A 25,601-nucleotide genomic window follows, 5' to 3' on the forward strand; every position below is an offset into this window, starting at 1 on the left:
ACGAACTGGGGGAGGGGGAGAGGGAGAGGGAGAAGCGGACTCCCCACTGAGCGCAGAGCCTGAGATGGGCTGGATCCCAGGACCCTGAGATCATGACCTGAGCTGAAATCAAGAGTCGGCCACTTAACTGACTAAGCCACCCCAAGGCACCCCCTCAATATTAGTTTTGTTATACTTTTTAGTGATTTCAGTGACCCCGAGGATAATCCTTCCCTGTACTTTATCTCTCAGTTTCTTGACCTCCACCTCTCAACTGATCTTGTCTTCAACACAACCTCAGCCACCCTCTGCCAATGGACACACCTTAGACTTGTCACTACCCAACACCCAATGCCCAAAACCTCAATTTCAAGCATTCCCCTTTCTAACTACCACTTTCTATCCTTTAATCTTACTGTCTCTACTGCTCTTATTCCAACAATCCTTTGGTCCCTCTGTTTGCATGATTCATCAATCCTACCCATTTTCCACTGTCCCTCCACCTCATTTTACTCATGGATCGTTTTCCTGGCTCTAGTGCTCATTTTTCTCTTTGCTCAGTTTAAACTCTGAGGCCCACCATTATAATCACCCCTTTCCCTAAACTCTCAGCTTCTTGGCTTCTCTTTTCCATCATATGCCCTTGAAAAACCCCATCTGCACAGCTGAACATGGCTGCAGGAAAAACACCCAACCATGGAGATGGTCTCACTTTAAATTTATTAGCATGAATCTCAAGCAGATGCATAATGCTGTCTGACCATTCTGACGCATCCCTCGGTCTATTTACCCTTCTGCTGTCCTGGATATCCTCTTTCTCATCCAACTTTCAACACCTCCTTCCCATCCTCACTAACAGCTGATGACCTTGCTTCTGATTTCCACTGAGAATATAGAAGCAATAGAAGAGAACTTCTATGAGATACCACCACCCAGTCAACCCACCTACCAGCCTCAGAGCCTATGTATTCAGCCTGCTTTCATGTTACTCTTTTCTTGTGTCCTTGAGAAATCATTCTAGGTATTTTTTTGTCTTCTCCTACATCATTTTTTTTTCCTCCTCAAAAGGACTTCCTCATCAGCATATAGATATGCTGTCATTTCTTCCGTGTGTAAAAGCACCGTCTCTGACTGTGTCCACCTATCCAGCTGCCCCTCCATTCTCTGCTTCCTTTTATAGAAATGGTCATCAAAAGAGTAGCCGCCAGCTATTCTCTTGAACCCAGTATGCTCTCTTGAACCCACTCTAATCATGCATGAGCTCTCTACCCCCCAAAAATTATCTTTTCAAAGTCATCAATGACCTCCCTCCTGCTACATGATCAATTCTTGACCCTCATCTTGCTTGACCTATGAGCCACATTTAATAGGGTTGGTCACTTCGTCCTCCTATAAATATTTTCTTCACCTAGATTCCAGGCCTCCATGTTCTCCTGTTTCTCGGCCAACCACACTGACTGCTTCTTTTCAGTTTTCTTTATTGGCTCTTGCTTATTTTCTTGATTTCTTAATGTTGGACTTCTCAGGTCTCAGACCATGTGCTCCCATGTTTTATCTCTACTCACTCCCATAGTGCTCTCATCCAGTCTTGTGGCTTAAAGAGCATCTACATGTTGAGGGCTTTCAAGTCCTCGTGCACCTCACCCACATCTCTCTTCTGAAGTCGAGATTCATATATCCATTTACCTATTTGACCTTTTTGCTTGGATATCTAACAGGTATCTGAAACTTAATACATCCAAAAATCAATCTCCTCATCTCCCCCTTCCTAAAGCTCTCCTTCTTCATTCTTCCACATCTCATTTACTGACAACTCCATCATTTCTGCTCTTCAAGCAACAACCCCCCAGTCATCTTTGCCTCTTCACTTTTGCCCTCCATTCCACACAGAATCAGAGAACCTGCCAGGCTCTATCTCCAAACCAGAGCCATAATCTGACCACTTCTCATCATGTCTCAGCTACCATCATGGTCTAGACTCTCTCAGGTTACAGGAATAGCTCTCATGGTGTTGAAGGGCCCAAACACCAGGGCTTTTTCCCATGGGGGAAACCCAGAAGCCTTACACCTCCCCAAGTCTCCCACTCAGATTTCACCGTTTCAGACTCATCCTCATGCAGTTACCATTGCCATCTCAACTTAGTCTTCCTTAAATATTTACATTTTCTGGGAGGAAATATATATATTTCTTTCTATATAATTTATATGTGTGTGTGTGTGTGTGTGTATATATATATATATATATATATATATATATATATATATATATATATATATATATACACACATCACTTTGTCCCAAGAGTATTTAAGGTACATTATACAAGTACATAAAAAGTACATAAAATACACAACAGTATAGAAAAATTCGTGAGTAAATTAGGCAAAGGGAAAATCAGGATAGAAAAAAAATTGAGATGAAGCTGCAGGTAAGGTAAGCATACACATGCATACACAAACATACACATACATACAACGAGGTTCTTCGCATTTGCTACATGAGTAACACATAAATTTCTTCCTCTAAGGTGTGCTTTAATATTAGATTTATTTCTGCTTGATGGGCCCCATAAGGCATCATGAGCACAGTGGCTCTTTGGGCGTAGAGAGGGAGAGGGCTGTGTTAAGCAGGAAAGGCTCAGAAGGAGAAGTGGGCCAATGCTGGCCAGGAAGCCCCTCCTCACCTGAGACTGGGTCTCGACCTGACCCCAGTCACTCCCTTGGTGTTCTCCCCAATCTCCCACCTCCCAATCCACCCCACGTGATACCCCTGGTACTTACCAAGACCCAAGCAAGAAACTCTGAGTCCTGATTTTCCAAGATTCCTAGAATAAAAATAAAGCAGCATATGGTCATGACTTTCTCAGGTGAAACTATACACATTTAAATATGAGAAACTTCTCTCACTTTTGACATTGTTCTTGACTAGAGTCGGGGTAGAGGCAGAGCTGCAGGGGCATGTCTGTGGTCTTGGGAAGAGTCTTTCTTCTCCATTTGGGCTCTAGGAAGCTCCAAATGTGCTCAGGCTCAGCACAAGATGAAAATGTCCCCCCCGAAATGCAGCTTTTCAGCCCTGAATAATCTTTACTAATTTGTTTACAAATTTATTTTCTTTCTCTTTCTAGAATGGGAGTTCCTTGAGGGCAAAATCTGTATCTTATTCAACCAGTCATTCCTTATTCATTTATTATTCATCCACAGAGCCTGACACACAGTGGATCCTTAATCAATATTTGTTGGCTGAGTAACTAACAAACTGAGTTCTAAAACAGAATATTATTATGGATGGTTGGGGATTATTATAAGAATAAATTCAAAATGATCCTTTAGGCTGTTTAAACTATATTATAGATATCCCTTGACTTACAATAGGGTTATGTCCTGAGAAACCCATTTTCGTAAGTTGAAAATGCATTTAATTCATCTAACCACCGAATATCATAGCTTAGCCTAGCCTACTTTAAACATGCTCAGAACACTTATATTAACCTACAATTGGGCAAAATCATCTAACACAAATTCTATTTTATAATAAGGTGTTGAATATCTCACGTAATTTATTGACTACTATACTGAAAGTAAAGAAAAAAAAAAGAATGGTTGAATGGGTCTAGAATGGTTGTTAAGTGTATTGGCTGTTTACCCTCCTGATTGCGGGGCTGCCTGGGAGCCATGGCCTCCTGCCCAGCATCATGAGAGAGTATCCTACCATACATTGCTAGCCTGGGAAAAGATCCAAATTCAAAGTTTGAAGTATGGCTTCTACTGAATGCACATGGCTTCCCCACCATCACAAAGTCAAAAGACCTTAAGTCATACCATTAGAAGTAGGGGACCACCAGATTATTTTTTATAAAAGGCTACATAAAATTGCTACCAGAAGGTCAGATAGTCCTTTTGAAATAACTTTTTCCCTCATCAGTCCCTTTGCTTTTCACCCCTAAAAGCTTATCAAGAAGAGGAAATATATTTCCACTCTTTAAATAGAGAACTTGGTGCTCTAGTATACATTGTAAGGTATTCCGTGGGGACCCACCCCCACCCCATCTTCCTGCCATCTGCCTCAAAGCTGTCTGAGAAGAGATCAAATTCTCAGAGAGAGAAGGCCCCCTAGAATTTTGTGGGTCTAATGTGAGGAGGTGAAGCTTAAATAATCGAAACATGGTAGAAAAGTGCATCCTTTACTCTCTGATCAGATGCTCTTATGAGAACACAATTTCCCGTCCCCGGCCTCTACCCCAAGTGAAACAGCACCAACTTTTCCAACTGCCACACAGCTCAGTTCTTCCAGGAGCTTTCTCGATGCTTCCACAGTCTGGCATCTTTAGAGGTAGTAACTATTGTGCTCTCATTTTTGCATCTGTTTCTTCCCTCTGTTTATTATTCTTGCCTATAAAATGCCACCGAAGCAACACATTGAGTTTCATAGCATCGTCCAAAGTGCATCACATTGCAAACAGGTGAAAGATGCAGGTTGCTGACCTATTGTTGAAATTAGCCAGGTAAGCTTGGAGAAATCCCTTCCTTCCTCTGGGATTCAATTTCTTCACTAGTGAGATAAGCTATTGTACACGCCTGGGCCATTCATCTAACATCACGTCTGTGGGACTGGAACATGATAATGTATGCTAAGGTGTCACACAGCAGACAAATGCAAAGCATAATTATTTGGGTGCTTTCTGACTCTGCTCCCCCTCTCACAGACCTAGTGCTACATTTTCCCATTTGGAGTGGGTTAAGTCCACCTGGAAGGAAACTATTGCATAAAGGAATGTGTGAAAAATATTTTGAACTACTAAAGAGGAGAAAAATAACTGGACTTCTCCCACGAAAATCATTTGCACAAGAAATTATTCTTTTAGTGGTTTCTCAGAAAACCACAGGATATAAAATCCAAAGATTTCTCTTTTAGTGTAAAAGTCTACTGATTTTAAAGGTCAGGAATCTAGAACGAAAGCTATATAGTAGGGAGAAGAAAAAAAGACTACACCAAAACAAAAACAAAGTAAATATTACATAAATATAAAATAAATATTAAAAAAGTAAAATATAAAAAATAAAAAAAATAAGTACCATTCATCCTTGAACAACACAGATTTGAACTGCATGGGTCCACTATACATGGATTTTTTAAATATAGTACTGTAAATGTATTTTCTCTTCCTTATGATTTTAACATTTTCTTTAGCTTGCTTTATTGTAAGGATACAGTATGTAATGCATATAATGTACAAAATATGTGCTGACTATGTTATCAGTAAGGCTTCCAACCAACAATAGGCTATTAGTAGTTAAGTTTTCGGAGAATCAAAAGTTATACATGGATTTTCAATTGCATAGGGGGTCTGTGCCCCTGACCCTCATGTTGTTCAAGGGTCAGCCATATATAGGTGAATAACAGTCTTCCAGGTAGAGATATTCAATATTGATGCATCAGTAAAGACTTACTGAGAGGCTACCACGTTCCAGCAACGTGCAGGTCATGGAGATACAGAAGGGAACCCATTATGGTTCTCTACCTCCAAGAAGTTTTCTATCCTCTACCTTTTCTTTTCTTTTCTTTTTTTAAGATTTTATTTATTTGACAGAGAGAGCACAAGCAGGGGGAGCGGCAGGCAGAGGGAGAGGGAGAAGCAGGCTTCCTGCTGAGCAGGGAGCCTGATACGGGGCTTCATCCCAGGACCCTGGGATCATGACCTGAGCCCAAGGCAGATGTTTGACGGACTGAGCCACCCAGGGGTCTGAGGGTCACAGAAAAGCAACCATGTAATTACAATACAGTGGAGCGTGTCCTCCCCTGGAAGTCTTTGGGGAAAATATGAAGGGGCTATCTCAGACCTGTATTTGTGTCACTATGTAAGTCTCATGGGGAAAAAAATATCTCAGTAAGGATTTTCATGTAATTTTAATCTTTCCCTGATTTTGAGAACAGCGAGTGCAGAAAACTATGCAGAACAAGACATTTTTCTAACAAACTCAAATAGGGCAAGGTTATGTTGCTGGGTACTTAGCAAGCAAAGTCCCAACACCAAGGTAGGGAGACCTGCCCTATTTTCCTTATAACAGTGACTCAGGAAGATAATGATGGGGTTTGGAAGACCAAACTTGAAAAAGTTGAGAATTGTCAGCAAAAACAAACTGCAAAGTAGCAAGTACTAAATGTGGCCCATTTTCTTGCCCCTGATGTTTAAACACTCAGGCCAGCTTTTCTGGAATGAAAGCCTGAAGATTTTGCACTATTGAAAAGTTCCATTACAGACAAATATTGATACAGGGATGATAGATCCTTCCTTGAGCCTTGGTATTTTTATTTTAACTCTCTCTAAATATCTTCACCCTGTAGAGGGAATGGTTACCAAGCTCAGCTGGTTATTTTGTTTTTTGGTTTTTTGTAAAATTTTATTTATTTATTTGTCAGATGAGGGAAGGGGGTGAGTCTGGGTGGCTCAGTTGGTTAAGCGACTGCCTTCAGCTCAGGTCATGATCCTGGAGTCCCAGGATCGAGTCCCGCACCGGGCTCCCTGCTCAGCGGGGAGTCTGCTTCTCCCTCTGATCCTTCCCCCCCCATGTGCTCTCTGTCTCTCTCTCTCTCTCTCATTCTCTTTCTCTCAAATAAATAAATAAAATCTTTAAAAGAGAGAGAGAGAGCACAAGCAGGGGAAGTGGCAAGCAGAGGGAGAAGCAGGCTTCCCACTGAGCAGGGATCCTGATGCGGGACTTGATCCCAGGATCCCGGGATCATGACCTGAGCTGAAGGCAGACCCTTAGCTGACTGAGCCACCCAGGCGCCCCTCTGTTGTTTTTACAGTGGGAGGCATTTTCTGTCATGAGCCACATCTGGTCAAGTCCACTGCCTTTACTTTGTCCAGGGGTGAGTCTCTGTGAGACTCCTACCATGTAAGACATTCTCAACACATGATGGTGCTTCTCACTCTGCAGATGTAGAAGGGTGGGAGGAACTAGCTCCCTCCAGCTCAGGTTATAGAATTCCAACACAATTTCTGTGATTACCCATGGTGCATCTGCATCCTTCTGCCTCTGTCCATGTCTACACAACACTAAATGGAGATGTGACAATGGTCCAGCTATTCTGATCCATTTAAGGTCCACTGGATAACAGATAGATAGATAGGTAGATAGATAGATAGATAGATAACAGAAGTCCAAATACTGGATATATTTGATCTAGTGAGTACAAACTATATCATCAAAAGCTTGTTTGTGTGTTTATAACACCAAATAATGGCCGAGTTCACACATCATGTTAAGCTATAACAGATGCCTTGGAACCTTCTCCATCCCATGTATGGAATTTTCATGACTACTTCATGATCTTGCATGACTGTGTACAACAAAACAACTTTCTAGAATTTCATTTTGTTTCTTAATTCCTCAGCATTCACACAATTGAGGCTACATAAAAATTCTGTAAGCACATCAAATTTCTAATTAGATTTAATTCCTCTCCCTTTTGATTCAAAATAGTCTCATTGCACTGGTTTACCTATTTTATCTGTGTCAGATATGCCAGAAGGAAGTCTCACTGTGTTCATTTTTAGTATCTGCTCCTGTTCAACTCAAAATAAAAGCTCCTCTTTCCCAGGTGAACCCGGGCTGCTCTGATGCTAATATTAGAAATGAATGACATCAATATGGGGGCACAGGACACTTAGCTTTGTCAGTCAAATTTTGGAAACCCTGAATCTTAAATCAAAGCTTCAGTGAAGAGTTATCTGGAAAAGAGATATAGCTTCTCGAGAACACCAAGGTTGCATCTCTCTCTCTCTTTTTTCCCCCTGTGGGCAGGATCGTCCCTTCCATGAATACATGGCAGAATTTATTTTAGGCCAATGGCTAGTTCTATGACAGAGGCATTCAATAGAATTTCTAGGGTCATTTTGTGAAGGATCCATCAGGCTCCTTTTGATTTTAAGGCAATAATGTTGAGAACTGAAATCAAGCATCAGGCCCAGTATCACAAGCCACTGTGAGGTTCCTTTACAAATCACAGATGCTAAAAGCAGAAATCAGCAGCCCAAATGTCTTGTCTTAAATTGTTTGCTCCTGAATAGGTGTGTCTTAGACATTATTCACAGTTGTAAACTGCTCAGAAAAGAGGAGTAGCTAGCTGAAACACGCACCTTGCACTTGACCAAGAAAGCAGCATACTGCCTGGGACAAGGGGCATGACTAAAATCACGTGAGTTCAGTTTGACCTGTTTTCATGTGCTCAGGTCATTTTGTCGCCTGCTGTCTCATCTGTTGGAACGGTCTTACTGATCCCTCTAAATCATCCTCTGCTGTTCTGTGGTGCCTCACCCGGAAGTTACTAGTCAAACCTGGGGTATGGATTTTTTTTTTTAAGATTTTATTTATTTATTTGAGATAGAGCGAGAGTGAAAGAGAGAGAGCACAAGCAGGAGGAGCAGCAGAGGGAGAGAGAGAAGCAGGCTCCCCACTGAGCAGGGAGCCTGATGTGGGGCTCAATCCCAGCACTCCGAGATCATGACCTGAGCTGAAGGCAGACGTTCAACCTACTGAGACACCCTGGCACCCTGGATTTTTTTTTTTTTAAAGAAATGTATATTTAACCTTCTTTGAAAAATCCAGAGCCAAAGGCATGTTCATCTGTCAGTCAGCTAGTTTTGATGGTTGCATAAGAACACACACTTTGACAGCCATGAAGGGGACTACGAATGGCAATAACACTTTCTTAGGAGGGCACCATTCATCACTCTTGACAAGCGAATAAGGACTCATTTGGAAACCACCAGGCACAAAAATGATATAGCCATGCATTTTGATAACAGACATTGACAAGTAGTACAATGAACTTTGTTTCATTCTTACTTTCACTTAAGTAGCAACAAAGTAGAATGGGATTCATCAGATTCTTTGATTTAGCCCGTTAGGTCATTTGTCAGTTGTAAATTTCAGTTAGATTCTTATTTTCACTGAATATACAAAATCACCTGCTGACCTATAGATTCTAGAAAAAGTCTAGAGAAGTATGGCAAAAAGAGACCCCTATAATTACTTAATTAGTTCAACAGTGATATACCAAGTTTTAACTATACACCAAGCCTTGTATTAGGGGTGGGGATGGGCTGAGGAGCAAATAGGTGCCGTTCTCATGGAGCTTCCATAACAGAAGGGGAAACAGATATTAAATAATAAGTTAATTATTTGGTTGTAATGCTAAATAAAAGAACACTATGTCCTCAGTATAAAATTGGGATGTTGGAGAAGCTGACCTGATCTGGAAGGTTAGGAAGAGCTTTTCTAGGGAAGCAGCATTTAACCTGAGATCCAAAGGAGGACTAGAAAGTAACTTAAAGAAAAGTCTAGGGATTCACATTCTAAGCAGAGTGAACAACATGGGCAAATGCTCAGAGGCTGGAGGAAGCAAAGGTCACTGAAGAACTAAAAGTAGAGGGCAGGAGAAGAGTAGAGTGCAGAGTGACTCCAGGTGGCTGCTGGGGGTCACAGGAGGAAGATCTAACAGGGTCTGGCAGGTTAGATTATGTTACAGATTTTGGTCTGAATATGAAGGAGTTGCGGAAAACCACTGAAAAACTTAAACACAGGAGAGGGGTTAAAGGAAGGCAAGAAGAGGAACTAAGAGGCTACTTTGTTAACCTGATGCAAAATGATGGTACGTTGAATTCCGATTCGGCAGAGATAGGAGAATTGGGGACGATTCCAGATATTCTTAGCAGGCAAAAATCTAGGGGACCCGGTGTTTGATTGAATATGAGGGTGAAAGAGAAGTAATGGGCCATGCTTGGATTTCTGACTTGGGCAGCTAGGTGAAGAAGGGTGCTTTTCACTGAAGTAGGGTTCATTCAAGAAATAGAGGGGTTTGACTCACCTTTGGGCATTTGGGCAAAGAGATATATGCACAAGATATCCAAGCTTGTTGCCTGGAGCTCCAAATAGGGAGAGGGTGTTCTGGATATGGAAGTTAACAGGTGCCAAGGGCTGGGGCCAGCTGCCAAGGGAGAGAGTGGTCAGAGAAGACGGCCAAGGTCCAGCCTTGAGAAGCTCCATCATTCTAGGTGGCAGAGAGGAAGTGCGCGGACAAAGGAGACAAGGGAGGAAGAGTGGCGGAGATGTAGAAAGGCAAAGTGTGGGTGTAGGAGCCCAAGGTGGAGCCAGTTTCAGTAGGGCAGGAGTGGCCCACAGTGCGGAAGGCTGCAGAGAGAGAGATCCAGTCCCTGGAGGACCGAGGAATGCCCTTTCCTGTCCAGCCCCAAGGGGACAGTTGCTAGCCCGCAGCAGTCATTTCAGTGGCCCTAGGGGTGGGAGTCTGGCTGGCAGCCCCACCCCACCCCCCGGGAGGCGCAGAACGGTGCTGGCTGTCTGTCCGTGACCTTTTGCAGGTTACTTAGCCTTTTTAAGCCTCTTTCCCCTGTCATGTGTGCAGATATTAATAGTCTACTACTTTTTTATTTTTGGTGACTAAGTGAGAAAATAGAGTTGCAGTGCTAGTCCCAGCATGTTTCAGTGTTCAAAAAATGCCAGGTGCTTTCTGCCCTGATTTCCTAGGAGAAGTGGTGCCTCAAACACGGACTCTGGTGGGGTCCTGGTTCTGCTGCTGAAGCTGGTAGGAGGCCACCTCTGTGACTGGCAAGACCCACTTCCCCAACCTTATGAACCTCTTTGTGCTTAGACATTGTGCTCAGACATGGCAACCATCCTAAATCTCTTATATGCAAATCGTGAGTCATTTTGCGAGAATCATTCGGAAAATGGGAAGCAGGGGATAAAGACAGATAAGGGAGACAAAGGAGAAGGTGGCACTTTGTCAGCAAAGGCAGTTTGGAGAAGTCCTGTGAATCTGAGGAATTTCCAACGGTTCTTCAGGGATCCCCAGGAGCGGGGAAATGGAGATGGGACAGAAGGTCGTGTGGACGGGGCTATACAAACTTAGGTGTTCTGAACTGCTGGGGGGGCGGGGTGGGATTAAGAAATGCTCGCATAGGTCTAGTTACTGCTTAACTGAAAGTTACTCTGCTTTTATTGTCTCAAGGACCCAAGACATCCAAATAGCTGGAAATCAAGAACTCAGAGTTTCAAATCAGAAGAATCTAGAACCTTTATCTCAAGGGCATATAATTTGGAGGTTCATGGACTTGGAATGGAAAAAATACATTTCTCTTTTTCACTAACTTCTTACTGAAACTGAGCATCTCTTGCAATTATGAACGTAGGCAACAAACCACAGAAGTACAAGTACTCACGTGACCTGTGACTTTGCCCCCATTAGAAATTACAGGCACATTTATGTCATACCACAGTTGTTTCAGAGAGCTCAAAAAATGATTTGCATTCACCATTTACAGTCATCATCCTTGGAAATTGTGGGATTTGATCTGTCTTTAGAGCTGGTTAATATATTAGTAAGGAAATGCATGTTTTACTAGGCTACAAATTTGGATTTTAGATATTTTGAATTGTATTTCAATTTAATTAGAATCCTGTGTATTTTAGTTTATGCACTTAAAAGTTCTTCTTCTGAGGAGTCTGTAGGCTTCATTGGACTGCTGGAGGGGTCTCTGCGTCAAGAATCTTGGATGCAGATAAAAGATAAAGGTTGTTAAAAATGCCTTTGAGCATCCATCTGCCACAAAGTAATGAGTTTGCAAGCATCTCTTTCAAACTGGGAGTGAAGACATTCCTGAAAAACATTTGAAAGCAAAATTAAATATGCCAAACCCCACTGCTCCTATTTCAAATGTGTGTAATGTTGTGGAAAGTGTTGATGTTTTAGAATCTCTATTTATTTGTTTAATTTTAGTAAGTTAAAAAATATTTCTTAGGCTCTTACTGGATTTACTTCCAAATTCAGGCCCACTGCTTGTGTTATCTCTGCTTGGATATAAATCCTTGACTCTGAGGTCTTTCATTACATGCTTCACCCACCCACCTGCGGAGGTGGAGACTGCTGTGCTGACCCGCTGGGGAAGCAGAGAGAGGAGAGGATTTGCCAGCCTTGGGGCTCTGGGGTCTTAGCAAGAAGTGGTTTGTCTCATGCACAATATTTCTTGTATAATAATTCACTTTACTGTGATTCATTCATTCTACCATTTCATATTCCATTTTATGCATTTGTGCTTATTGTAATATACAATGATGTTTCTTCCTAAATCTTCAAGATGGTCTTTTGTCTCAGAGATGTGCCATGTTGGTCCCATGGCTTTACTGGGTGCCCCTCGGCACTCTCTGCTGCCCCAGTTTAAAAGGCCTGGCTATAAATTATTGCCAGTCATTTACACCTTAGTGTGAAAAAGATTCAAACCTTTTTGCCACATCACTTTGGAGAAATCTAAAGGAACAATCAAGAAATGAAGCACTAAATAACAAGAGAGATGGGAGGGGGAATGAGAGGGGGAGGAAGGAAGCTTGATGAAGGAAGCAGAACCCCCAAAGGGGAGAACACACTTTGCCCCTTCCAAATTTCATCCGGGATCACATCTCTCCTCATGACAGAATAGTCATACTTTCTTAGGAAAATATCATACACATTCTTGCCATTTTCAAAGCTAAGAAGAGAAAATCGAAATGTTTCAGTTTTCTTCACCCAGTGGTGATTTATTTTCAAAGAAATTCCATGAGACGAAGCAAAGGTAAAGCTATCCCTGGCATCCACTTTGTGAGGAGAGCTATGATTGGTTTCCACTGTAATGAGCTATGCAGCTTTCAAAGACAAAATGAAACAAAAAAGCATCTGAGGTGGGAGCTGCATAGCTCCACATCTTTGCAATTCCCTTTACTGTGGGTGCATTTATGGCTTTCTCAAGAGAAAGCAGTCAGCGACATGATGGAGACTGAAGCATGAACCTGACTCCTCAAGGGGCATGCTGATGTTTAGATATGCACCTAATCAAAAGTAAATGCTTTCAGCCACAATGCAGGAGTTTGCCTTTCACTTTCCTTGACAGAGGAGTGGAAAATTAATGCCTGTTTTCTCTGTGTGCTCGCGTCTTCTCCATCTGCTGTCGGGGTGATGCAATATATCACAGTGTATATTATATTCATTCTGTACAAGGTTGTTTCTCCTTCCAGACTGAGCTCTATGAGGGCAGGGACTGTGTCTAATGCATTTGTTACTTCCAGCAGCCAGCACTAGGCTGGGTGCAGAGCAGGCACTGAGGGCTGCTCACGGTGGGGGTTCTGATGCCATTGCTTGTGCTGGTGGAAGAACGCGTCGTCATGTGTTCGCTTCACTCCTGTTGGCTAGGGAGGCGCGCTGGTTGACTGGGAAACACTGGCCAGCATAGTGCGGTGGCGGGGTACAATACGGAGCAGAAGTGCCTCTCCCACCTTCCTATCACTGAGACCTGGGGAAAGTTACGGAATCTCTCCGTGCCCCATCTGTTCCTGGTGATAAGAATAGCAACTACCTCAGAGGGTTGTTGTGAGGATTAAAGCATTTAAGGCAGTGCTTGGCACATGGTAAATGCTCTCAAAGTGCAAGCTGTTATCCCATAGACACGGGCTTGAATTCGAGGTCTGGTCCTGGGTCTCTTGTTTCACCTCATACAGGTTCCCTCTTCCATATGCCCTCCCAGAATGGAGGGACACAGTCAATAGTGAGGGCTTTCACTCTTCTTTTAACCAGTGCAGGTGTTAGGACTGCTTCTTCTAATGTCACGCGAGGCTGGTGGTTAGGAACTTGCTTGGCAGGATGCATTCTATCCCCACCCATACCTTTCCTCTTCTCCCCCTCCACCTCCCCCTCCAGCTAACCTGTGGTCACTGTTGCAATGGGAGGGCCAAGTCCTGTCCTCTGGTATTTACAGTCGCAGAGCCTGGAGCTGGGGCTAAACAGGGAGTCATGATCAAGGTCTACTTCTTCTTTTTTTTTTTTTTTAAGATTTATTTATTTATTTATTTATTTATTTATTTATTTATTTATTTATTTGACACAGAGAGAGAGCGCAAGCAGGGGAAGCAGTAGAAGGAGAGGGAGAAGCAGGTTCCCGGCTGAGCAGGGAGCCCGATGCGGGGCTCAATCCCAGGACCCTGGAATCATGACCTGAGCTGAAGGCAGATGGTTAATCATCTAAGCCACCCAGGTGCCCCAAGGTCTACTTCTGTGTTCAGTCTTAATCTTACTCTTTCTTCCAGTCAGCCCGGCATTTTAAACCACCTCCATCCTAACTACTCCATAGCCACTACCAGGTCAGATCCTTATACCTAATGGCTTCCTACCTGCCCTTCTGCCTCTAGATTCTCTCCCGCTCTTTGACCACCCTTATCACCTTCTTATTTGTATGCAGTAACTATTGTTCATGTCTTATTACCTTTCCTTAGTTACTAAGTACTTGGTAGGATCCAAGGCTGATTTATGTTTCACTTCCTCATAACACTTTGCACCATGAGGCACAAATAAATATTTCATTGACTAAATGAATGTTCAAATGACTAAGGCTGAGAAGCCTTTTTTACCTCCCTGATGTGAACTTCCAGAGTTAGATATTATTTTAGACCTAATTGTTTTGTGTTTAGAGTGACTATTAAGATTCAGTTGTCCTATTCAATGTCACAGACAACATGTTTGTCTCTGGAGAAGAATCCCAAGGAATTTACCAAAAGCCTCCTAGAACTAATAAGTGAATTTAGCAAGTTTGCAGGATATCAGCTCAATGAATAAAAGTCAAGTGTATCCCTAGCAATGAACAATTGGAATTTGAAATTTTTAAAAAAGCAACACTATTTACAACAGCAGCCTAAAAATGAAATACTTATTTACACAACTATTAAAACATGGACAGTATCTATATGCTAAAAATGACAAAACACTGAAGAAATGAAAGAGGACCTAACTAAATGGAGAGATATACCATGTTGGTGGATTGCAAGACAATACTGTTAAGACGTCAATTCCTGTCAATTTGATGTCTGAGGTAAATATAAGCCCAATTCAAATCCTAGCAATATGTTTCATAGATATCAAGGTGATTCTCAAATATATATAGCAAAGGTGGAGAAACTAGAATATGCAAAACAATTTAAAAAGAACAAAGTGGGGGGCGCCTGGGCGGCTCAGTCAGTTAAGTGTCTGCCTTTGGCTCAGGTCATGATCCCAGGGTCCTGGAATTGGGCCCCACATTGGGCTCCCTGCTCAGCAGGGAGTCTGCTTCTCCCTCTGCCCTTCACCTGGCTCATGCTCTCTCTTTCTCTCTCTCTCCACCCCCATCAAATAAATAAATAAAAAATCTTTAAAAAAATGAAAAGAGCAAAGTTGGAATGACTCACACTACCTGATTTCAAGATTTAACATAAAGCTATGGTGATCAAAGTGGTGTGGTCTTGCTAAAAGGAAGGAAGCACATATAAATGGAACAGAATAGACAGTAAGTGGAGCGGAATAAACAGGCCAGAAATAGCCCCACCTAAGTATAGTCAACTGATTTTTGACAAAGCTACAAAGACAATTCAATGAAGAAAGGATAGTCTTTGCAAGAAATCGTGCTGGAAAAATTGTCTATATATAAGAAAATGAACAATGATACAAAACTCACACCTTGTACAAAAATTAAAATGGATCATATAGCTAAATGTAAAACTTAAAACTACAACTTTTAGGGAAAAAAAATGAGAAAACCTATGAGACTTTAGTTTTGGCAAAGGTTTTTAGATGTAGTACCAAAAGGAGAATCCATTAAAAAATTGAAAAATTGGGCTTCATAAAAATTTAAAACTCTTGCTCTGTGAAAGAAACCATTAGGAGAATGAAAAGATGAACTGCAGATTGCAAGAAAATCTCTGGAAAAACCCACCAAAAGATGGCCCAAGTCCTGAACAGACACTTCATCAAAGAAGATATTTGGATAGCAAATAAGCACATGAAAAATGCTCAACATCATTAGACATTGGAGAAATACAAATTAAAACCATAATGAGATACCACTACACACTTATTAGAATAGATAAGATAAAAACAAAATGAAAACAAACACAATGCCAAGTACTGCTGGTGGATGTACTGCTGGTGGAAATGCAAAATGAAATAGCCCTCTTTAGAAAACATCTTGAGAGTTTCTTACAGAGTTAAACATACCCATAACAAACTGCGGAGTATTTACCCAGGTGAACTGAAAATTTAGGTTCAAACAGCTATCAACGAATGTTCATAGCAGCTTTATTCATAATCACCCAAAACTGGAAGCCACCCAGATGCTTGTCAAGCGATGAATGGATAAACAAATCAGGGTACATTCACACAGTGGAATATTACTCAGCAATAAAAAGAAATGAACTATTGATTCATGATTCATACAATAATATGAATGCATTCTAAGTGCATTTTGCTCCGTGAAAGAAGCTAAGCTTCCCTAAGCTTCCAATGTTACATAAATAGAAGCATAGGCTTCCAATGTTATATAACATGTATAACATGTTACATAAATAGAATATATTTATGTAACATTCTGGAATAGAGTATAAGGACAGAAAGCAGATGAGTAATTACTAGGGGTTGGAGGCAGGTGGAGAGGTTGACTGCAAAGAGGCGGTCTGAGGAAATTTGGGGCGTTATGGAATTGTTCAGTATGGTACTGTGGTGGCATGACCGCACTTATCAAAACCCATACAACTGTGAAAACACAAAAAGTGAATTTTACTCTATGCAAATTAAAAAAAAAAATCTACCAGGATGTCGGAGGAACCCAAGAGGACACGGCACACTGTGAAAAATGAATCTAACTGTGTTACAAAAGAATGACAAACCATATACCACCATACCTCTGGGAACAAAAAAACCTGACTTCAATAACTTTGGAGTCTTTTGACTGGATACCATAAGGCTAAGAATAAAAGAAACTGTGTACAAACCCTGAACTCTAGTCAGCAAATTTGTTTCTCATGGGGGTAAGAGTAATTTTGAAGCTAGGGTTGACTAATGAGAAATGTGGTGAGTGAACGGTAGACCCGGAAATGAAACAAAAACAGGAGAAAACGGAGGACCCCTGGAAGCCAACATCCCTGTATCATTTAATTTCATTTTATCTGTAAACATCCTCACGATGCCAAAACATCAGTTTTTGTGTGTTTGCTTGCTTTTTTATTTTCTAATTCAGCAAATGTTTACTCAGGAGCTGCTAGGATGCATCAAGAGTTGGTTATCGGCTTTGAGGTTAATGAATGCTCTTTCTCTTCAGAAGAATAACAGATGAGGAATTGGCCTGTTGGCTGTGGAAAGTGAATGCACTTGGCCCACGCACGACTTTACTTTGAGTCCTGTTATAAATGGCTAATAATTAGTCAGGCTTGTGTTCTGATTTCAGTTTATCTTCATTCTTCAACCTCTATGTTGGTCTTTTTATTCTTCTTGATATCTTCGTTTGTTATGTCTCCAAAGCAGGGAAACTGCCTCTCATTTGGGAGTGAGGGCCATGAAGTGGCTCTGACAGGAAACTGAGGTTCTTGGGGTGACTCGGAGACCACCCCCTACCACCATGAGAAGTGCTCTCTGTGCCAGGGGAAGCTCTTTTTTACAGACCCATGAAGGGGAGGAAGGGAGAGAAGACCAACCCCTTCTCATGAAACTGTAAGGGATCAGAATATATTCTTTAGGACCCTAAGACAAAAATCTTATTGACATCCTCTTGAAAATGGAATCAAAACTACCTTTCCTTGGGCTTGGCTAAAGTTTTACTAATGCAAATAATGTCTAAAAATTGACTTCAGGCATTTTAAATTAATCACTGGATGGCAGCTATGGAACCCTGTGAAATAACTTGAACTTCTGCTTTCGTGAATTAAGGCATCTTAGGAAATTAAAATAATTAATTTCAGTTGGTTAAACTCAATAGCAGTACTTCATTCAAGTCGACTGACTTACCTGGTTCTAAGCAAGATTTAGAGAACAGGGGTTCAGAGGATAGTGCCGATATCGATGGCAAAGTCACGGGGGATCCGGTGGTTCTTTGATGGGATCCCTAAGACGTCAATTTCCAACTTTAGAATCGCCATTGTATGACAAGAAGGGCAATCATGATGGAAAGTAAGAGCCGTGGTAGTTGAATAGGTGGTGATTTTAGTGAAAACTCCAATTAAGCCTAATTGCTTGACAATTCAGTGTCGTCAGACAATAGAGTAAAGCTTTGAATCCACTGTGAATCCTCTTGGATATTTGATATCTATACGCATGTCTTTGACTTTTAAAATGGAAAAGCGCAGTAATTATATTTCATTTTTCACTTACGAGGTAAACCAAAACACACTTTAGTTATGTTCCCCATACCTGAGCTCAGCTTCTTAATAATAGCAAATACCTATAGAGCACCTATCACATGCCAACATCATCATTCTAGGTGCTTGTATACGTAATTCAAGCATATAAAGGCATGTAGTCTCTCCAGGTAGACATTCTTGTGCCTGCTTCACCCATGAGGAAGCGGAGGTTGAGCGAGGTTAAACAAGGAGCCGAGGTCCCACAGGTGTAGCGCAGCTGAGCTGGGGCCAAATTCTGTCGGCTGCTGAGCTGTGTGCTCTTCCACGGCCCCTTGCTGCCTTCATGTGGCCTGTCCAAAGGAAATGTCCCAACCATCCCCTATTCCCTAGAGGGCTTAGCAGCCATAGGGCCCCTGCCTGGCTTTGGTTATTTGTGGAGGCCGAGAGAAGAGAAAAAATGAGTTTCTGCGGTTCTTGCTAGGCATCCACACCAGCTCCTAACATCTGTGCCGGATCCCTCAGCCCTTGACCGTGGCTTCTCACCGTCTCTCTGGGGTGGATGCTGTGGCAGCGGTGGGAGCCGGTGAACCACCACTCAGCTCACTCTTCTCCTGATCACCCTTCACACAGAGACAGCAGGGGAAGAAAACAGGCAGAAGAACATGTACAACTCACATGGGCTCAAAATGCAACACAACTGGTTTCATCCTGTTTTTTGCTCTTTTGAAAAGAGAAAAAAAATGAAGTCATTTGCATGCTTCGCTGCCTAGAGACGGGAGGACTTGTGGAGTGTGGAGATAAGGGCTTGGAAAAGGGAATGGAAAGGTCAGTTTGGAAGAGCTGATGTTGCCTTGCTTGAAAGAGAAGATTGGACCAAGAGTGACTTTTGGCGTCCTTCAGTCCAGCAAACACTTTGGAGCTACTGTGGGCAAAGGGGCTCAAGACATAAACTTGAATAAATCAGATCTCCAAACTGGATTCTTCATTTATCCAGTGGATGTTTATTGAGCACCTACTGTGAAGGCAGACGCAGTTCTAGGGTTTAGTGCTATGGCAGTGAACACAACAGATCGATTGCCTGACCCCATAAAGCTTACACTCTAGTGGGATGGTCCACGGTGAACAAGTGGCACAGAAATAACTTCAGTGAATGAGAGGCGCTTTTACAAGATGAAGCTGGATAATGGCACCGGTGAGGTAGGCGGGGGCAGCCCTCCGAGAGGTGACCTCTGAGCAGTGACTTGAAGGATGGGAAGGAGCCAGGCTCTAAAAGATCTCGGGGAAGAGTCCTAGGCAGAGAGAGAAGGAAAGACCCCGAGGTAGGGACAGGCTTAAGGAGCAGGAGGGAGGTGAGTGTGGCAGAGGTGTGTGTGTGTGTTTGTGTGTGTGTGTGTGTGTGTGTATGTGTGTGTGTGTGAGTGACACAAGATGTACAGGATGGGGTTAGAGAGGGATGGAAGCCAGGACTCATAAGGCGGCTTATAACTGCTCTCTATCCAGGCACAGGAGAGAGAAATGGTCCAAAACATTGCTCTGGGCTGTATACTAAGAGGTATTTTATTGAAATAGAGCTGTTAACAGAGAGCAGATGAACCTACCCTGGAGAACTTTTGGAAGAGGACTGAGGAATTGTGGACCAGGGTAGGGGAGCTTCAACAGGGGCTGGGCCATGCCTCCCCTCACTGGGGAGATTTTGGTGTTTGGAAGCTAGGGTTGCCTCATTGCACAACTCTGGGGACACATTGTAGTCTACGTGCAGAACCCCCTTTTCCCGATGGTACAGTTCAGTGGTCCTGCTGTGGGCTCCCGGCTTCTCCTTTCCATACCTCTTTCCTTTCCAGTATTTTCTCTTGCCCCTTCTGGTCTCAAGTATCTTCAGTTCTCAGGCTCTGTCTCCTTTCCTTTTTTTTTTTTTTTAATTTAATTTTATGTTATGTTAATCACCATACATTACATCATTAGTTTTTGATGTAGTGTTCCATGATTCATTGTTTGCGTATAACACCCAGTGCTCCATTCAATACCTGCCCTCCTTAATACCCATCACCAGGCACCCCTCCCCTCTAGAACCCTCAGTTTGTTTCTCAGAGTCCATAGTCTCTCGTGCTTTGTCTCCCCTTCTGATTTCGCCTCCTTCATTTTTCCCTTCCTATTCTTTTTTTTTAACATGTAATGTATTATTTGTTTCAGAAGTACAGGTCTCCTTTCTTTTTATCAAATTCTGCACTCAGGAAAGTCAGAACAACTCAGACCAACTGGATGAAGTACTGCCTGGGGTGGGGGAAGGGAAGCTTAGTACCCGGTGGGTCTCAGGAATTAGGAAGAATGGCTCTTCGCATTTGCATCTGTTTGGAATGCTTTTCTCACATATTCTCACTCAAGTCCCAGCCCCCAAATTCCTTCCCAAGGAGACTTGCCCAGGAAGAGCTAGCTACTTCTTTCACCGAGGCTGTGGCTCAACTTTGCTCTTCCCGTGCTACTTGTGTGTTGTCTGGATGATCTGTCTCCCCATAGGCTCGTGGACTTGTTGAGGACAGACTCCATGTTTCATGCGTCTGTTCCCAGGCCTTGGCATGATGCCAGGCTCACTGCAACCAACTGACCAAAGAGCCAGGATGGGTCATAAGAGCTGGTGACTTGGATCATAGTAGCTATGGTCTTCACAGGGTTACGTTGAATTAAGACTTTTTAGAAAACCTTACTTCCTTCAGAGTCCTGCATTTACAATTTTTATTTCTCCAATATTATAAATATTGCTGCCTAGATTTCTACTGATTTATGACACTTCTGTTGATAAATTTCCTCTTTTAAAATGCAAATACTCCAAACGGGATTGAATCCCTTTGTTTATACACATTTATTCTATCACTGCTCTGTGCTACATCTTGTCCTATCACCCACACCAAAATACTAAGGAATTTACCAGGAACTGCTTTTCTTCCATATTATGAATCAAAAGTCCCAACTCAAGACCTGATAATCCTACTTTGTTTAAGTTTTATTTATTTAAGTAATCTCTACACCCAATGTGGGGTGCAAACTCATGACCCTTAGATCAAGAGTCGCATGCTCTTCTGACTGAGCCAGCGAGGTGCCCCCTGATAATCCTACTTTTAGGAATCATCTAAAAGAAAAATATAGACATCTGCAATTAGGTTTAAGTACAAAAATATTGATTAGAGTCATTATGATTATTTTTAAAATATCCAATAAAAGGAGGAGAATCAAATTAAGTTTCATCAATATGATGGATTTTTATGTAACCATTTAAAAATTATATTTCAGGGGCACCTGGGTGGCTCAGTCTTTAAGTGTCTGCTTTCGGCTCAGGTCATGATCCCGGGGTCCTGGGATTGAGCCTGGCATCGGGCTCCCTGCTCAGCAGGAAGCCTGCTTCTCCCTCTCTCACTCCCCCTGCTTGTGTTCCCTCTCGCTGTCTCTCTCTGTCAAAAAAATAAAATCTTTTAAAAAAATAAAAATAAAAATAAAAACTATATTTCAAAAAGTTTTATTTACATAAGAAAATGCTTGCATTACTATGCTAAATGAAAAAGCAGGATGTACAATTTGTTGCAATATGATCTTAAAAAATGCATAGAAGAAAGTCTAGAAGAAAATTCACTAAAAGTACAGATAGTGCTGCTTCTTCTAGGTGATAATGATTGGTCTTCCATTTCTGTATATTTATATTTTCTAAACTTTTTGTACTAAGCATTTATTGCTTTTATGATGGAAAAAAGCAGGTGACTGTACTGTAAAAACAGAACCACCTCCCCCTAGTTGCTAAGATCACCACAGAAAGGGACGGGGACAACTTCATGGGCAAGATGAGGCCAAGCGCATGTGCAGACAGGCACGGAGGGCCAGGCTGGCGGTCTGGGGGTGCTGGCCCCTGCAAGTGATTACTGGCAGAGTGGCTACCAGGAGATGGGAGTGTATAGAAGACACATTTTAAGGTGGCTCTATCTTGCCAAGGCCAAGCCTAAGATAGAATAGTGACTTCTCCATGTTTGGGCAAGTAGAACAAAGGCTCTGGTCCCAGACTGGCTTCACAGAGAGTGAGAGCTGCCTCACTGGGTATGTTTCCCCACAGGTGTAGTGAGCTTCTAACCTCAGGATGGTTCACTTTGCTTTGGCCATTTTTGCAGCTTAAGACTCATTAGTGTAGTTTATCACCATCCAACAATGTTCATTAACCATTACCAGGAGCTGAACCTCTGAGGCCTGACTAAAGTTTATAGCAGGTCTCCAAAGGCAACAGAAACTCAACCCTGACCCTGACCCAGAACAAAGCACCCACCTACAGCTTGGGACTCCCAGTGAGCTCTCTTGAGCTTTGCTCCTGAATCTCAAGTTCAGATCTTTTACAGCCGATACCTTCCTTTCTCCTTCTCCCCAGACACACTTAGTAACAGCAAAACCATTAAATTGTTTTGTGTGGAGTCATTTCTGACCAATCTCCTCCTCCCCTCTATTATTAAAAAAAAAAAAAATTGCAGTGAAAGTGGAGACAGGGACACAGGGAGGTGCAGTGTTGGAAGACTGGAATCAGCATCCAGGACCTCTGGCTTTAAGGCTGGGGTCCACCCCTCACTAGATGAGGATGTAGCACTAGTCACTTAACCTCCCCAAGCCTCAATATTTTCATCTGTTACACAGTGCCTGCCCTAACCTGCTTACAGTAGTTGCAAGGAGCAAATGAGATAAAGTATGTGAAAGGGCTTAGAAAGCTTTAGAATTCTTTACAAATGTTATTGCCTTGATAATGACCATTGGGATTAATAGTTTTGGGAGTAGCAGCATAAGCCAAAACAAGTGGGGAAAAAACATCCATCATTTGTCTGCTCTCAAGAGGAACAAGGGCCTTAGGTTCCATGGACTGATAGACAGACTTTGTAGCAAAATCAAATCATTCCCACTGTTAAGAACTCTGCTGAAATGTTCTGTGTAGCCAGTTATACAGGAAAAAAGGATTAAGAAATTATTCTGAACAGAAGTGAAGACAAATATCTTGTGGGGGGAAAAATGTTCTTAGTCTTTGTTCATTGAGATCTGCACTCAAATTCAGGCCAAGAAAAGAAATTAGAAAGTGATTTCACTTAAATGATACAGGAAATAAATAATGTGTGCTATGGGGAGACAGGAAAAATAGGATTGAGGAAGAAATTAGGAAGAAAAAACAAAATAGCATATTCAGATTGAACTGAAGCTTCTTTGTGCAAATGCAGATTGTTTTATGAATGGTTCTGAGACTCCTTATTCCATTCATTTATGCAGCAAATAATGTGTTCAACATCTCTGGTGTGCAGGGGCTGACAAGGTAGTAAAAAAGAGATACAATCCTTGACCTTAGGGTCTTTAAATCTAGTTGGGGAGATAAGTATGACACAAATAATTATGTTATTACATAGGAAAAGAATAGGGTATAATGAACACATGTCCTGTATTGTCAAAGGTATGGTGGATCAAGCCCAAAGAATCCCCGTTATAAAACCCCTTAAGAAGTTACTGTGAGACCCTAGACCCAAAAAGGGGTGAATTTATTCTGAGCATTTAAGATGGAGAGCTAGGGCTCCTAAGAGAGTCCTTTGGCCACCTATTCTCGTTAAGCCTTAGTTTCCACATCTATAATGTGGGTATTTCTTAGTTTTGGTCTCTTAGGATTCCTGGGGGGACTTAAAAAATTATTCATGTAGGAAGCCTAACTCAGTGCCCAACAAACAGTAAGCACTCAATAAGTGTTATAATTATTATATTAGGTATTATCTGATGGACATGAACTTGTGTAACTTGCAAGAGATTTTTCTGGTTAGTTCCTAGAAAGCTTAGAATCAAATCTGTGGCCCATAGGACATCAATTTGTATGTCATTATAGTGTGCATATTCCGTCTTGTTCTTGGCTCCAATTGTGGTCGCACTTTTTTTCCTTGACCGAAATAATGCATGGTGTGGATGAATGGACAGATGGAGGAATGGAGGATTGGATGGATAAATGAATTAAATCTCTCTCAACTAGTTCAAGAAATAGCTCTTTCAGCTAGATAAATAGTGCTCAGGAGTTGGACATTGGCTCCACAGTTTCACAGAATAAGGAGAACTATGACTCATACTAATTCATTCCTTGACTTTTATATACACTCAGACATGAGTGAACATATTGATTCTGAGTTAACAATGAATGGATCTAAATGCTACAAACAAGATTCATGTAAACAACCAACCCACTAGGTAGGTTTAGAAAATGTTACAGATCAAAATCTGCATGTGCTCCTGTCTTTCTTTCTGTAGATATACTACCAAAGAAGCTGCCAAGATAACTGCATTATTGAGTTCAGCCAATGGCTACTTTTGTTAACAGACTATTGGATACACATACATACAGGGGATCTTTCCTTTAAGAACTCTAGTATACAGCTCTTGCTATATTGCTGTGCATTGTTATTTAGGAAGAACCATTATAACATAGAGCAAAGAATCCTAAATCTGGAAATGGAATCCATGAATTTGGTCCCATTTAACTAGACAGCATACATCTTGGTTAACCCAGATTGGGTTCTGATTATATCTGCTGCTCGATACACAGTTATTCATGGGAAACCCTTCCCCTTTTTACTTTCAGAAGTGTCCACTTTGACTGATAAATTAGGTGGTCACCCTAACCTAATTCAGTTGCTAATATGTGACCTTAAGCCTCACACTGAAAGGAAAATAGAATCCTCTTCTGCCAGAGAGAAGAAGAGAAGAAAAGAACTAAGTCAGAAGTACATGCTTAGGCTCACTGCTTCCCACTTCCCCTGACCTGCCCACTGTGATTAAGACTCTCCAGAGGGTCAGGAAAGATTAGAGATAACCAGAGAGGTCTGTGGGAATTTCAGACCCCGTACTTGTTCCGTGGGCCCCAGGGTTCCCAGCGGAATTCCAAGTGCTGGTGGGATGCTTCACAAGAACCTCATATAGCCAGCCCAGCAGGACAGCATGGTGGCCTGGAAGTTTCCTAAGCTACTTCTCACTCACAAAGAAGGAAGAGGGATCCCTGGTAGAAAGTTTATTTTTTCAACCAGAAGAGACAGAATTAGCTTTGAACGGAAGATCCTAAGTGCCCCCTCCCCTGCCATCAGCGAGAAATGGAGATTTTAGAGAAAAATAAGGTCAGTTATAGGAAACAAACACTTTTTCCTCCCCACGTCTAAACAGTAGGGGCAAATTTCATCCCATCTATATTTAGATCCTCAGAGCTCAGCACAAGGCCAGGGACAGGGCAGACCCTCAACAAATGCTCATTAAATGGAGATACTAACTTCAAATCACAAAAAAATGGACAATAAAACCCTGGACTCTTCGAGTATAATCCTGCAGAAATACAGAAAAGACTTTGTGAAATAATATTCATAGCTATAGTTACCATAATAGGGAGGAGAAAGAAAACCACCAAGGAATTT

At 41.9% G+C, this 25,601-nt stretch overlaps 1 protein-coding gene across 5 annotated transcripts in view; it reads right to left on the minus strand.

Annotated features, from left to right (window-relative positions):
- Nucleotides 1-25,601, minus strand: part of KCNAB1 (potassium voltage-gated channel subfamily A regulatory beta subunit 1) — a 393,964-nt gene that overhangs the window by 110,237 nt on the left and 258,126 nt on the right. For all 5 annotated transcript variants that reach the window (XM_028103061.2, XM_028103058.2, XM_028103059.2 and 2 more), the window contains exon 2: nt 2,761-2,804. In XM_028103061.2, the coding sequence (XP_027958862.1) occupies nt 2,761-2,804 (44 nt within the window). The remainder of the gene's footprint in view (nt 1-2,760; nt 2,805-25,601) is intronic.

This window comes from Eumetopias jubatus, unplaced genomic scaffold (genome assembly GCF_037043125.1).
Source record: "Eumetopias jubatus isolate StellerSeaLion01/CBP00866 unplaced genomic scaffold, mEumJub1_p1.0 scaffold_1, whole genome shotgun sequence".
Taxonomy (NCBI): Eukaryota; Metazoa; Chordata; class Mammalia; order Carnivora; family Otariidae; genus Eumetopias; species Eumetopias jubatus.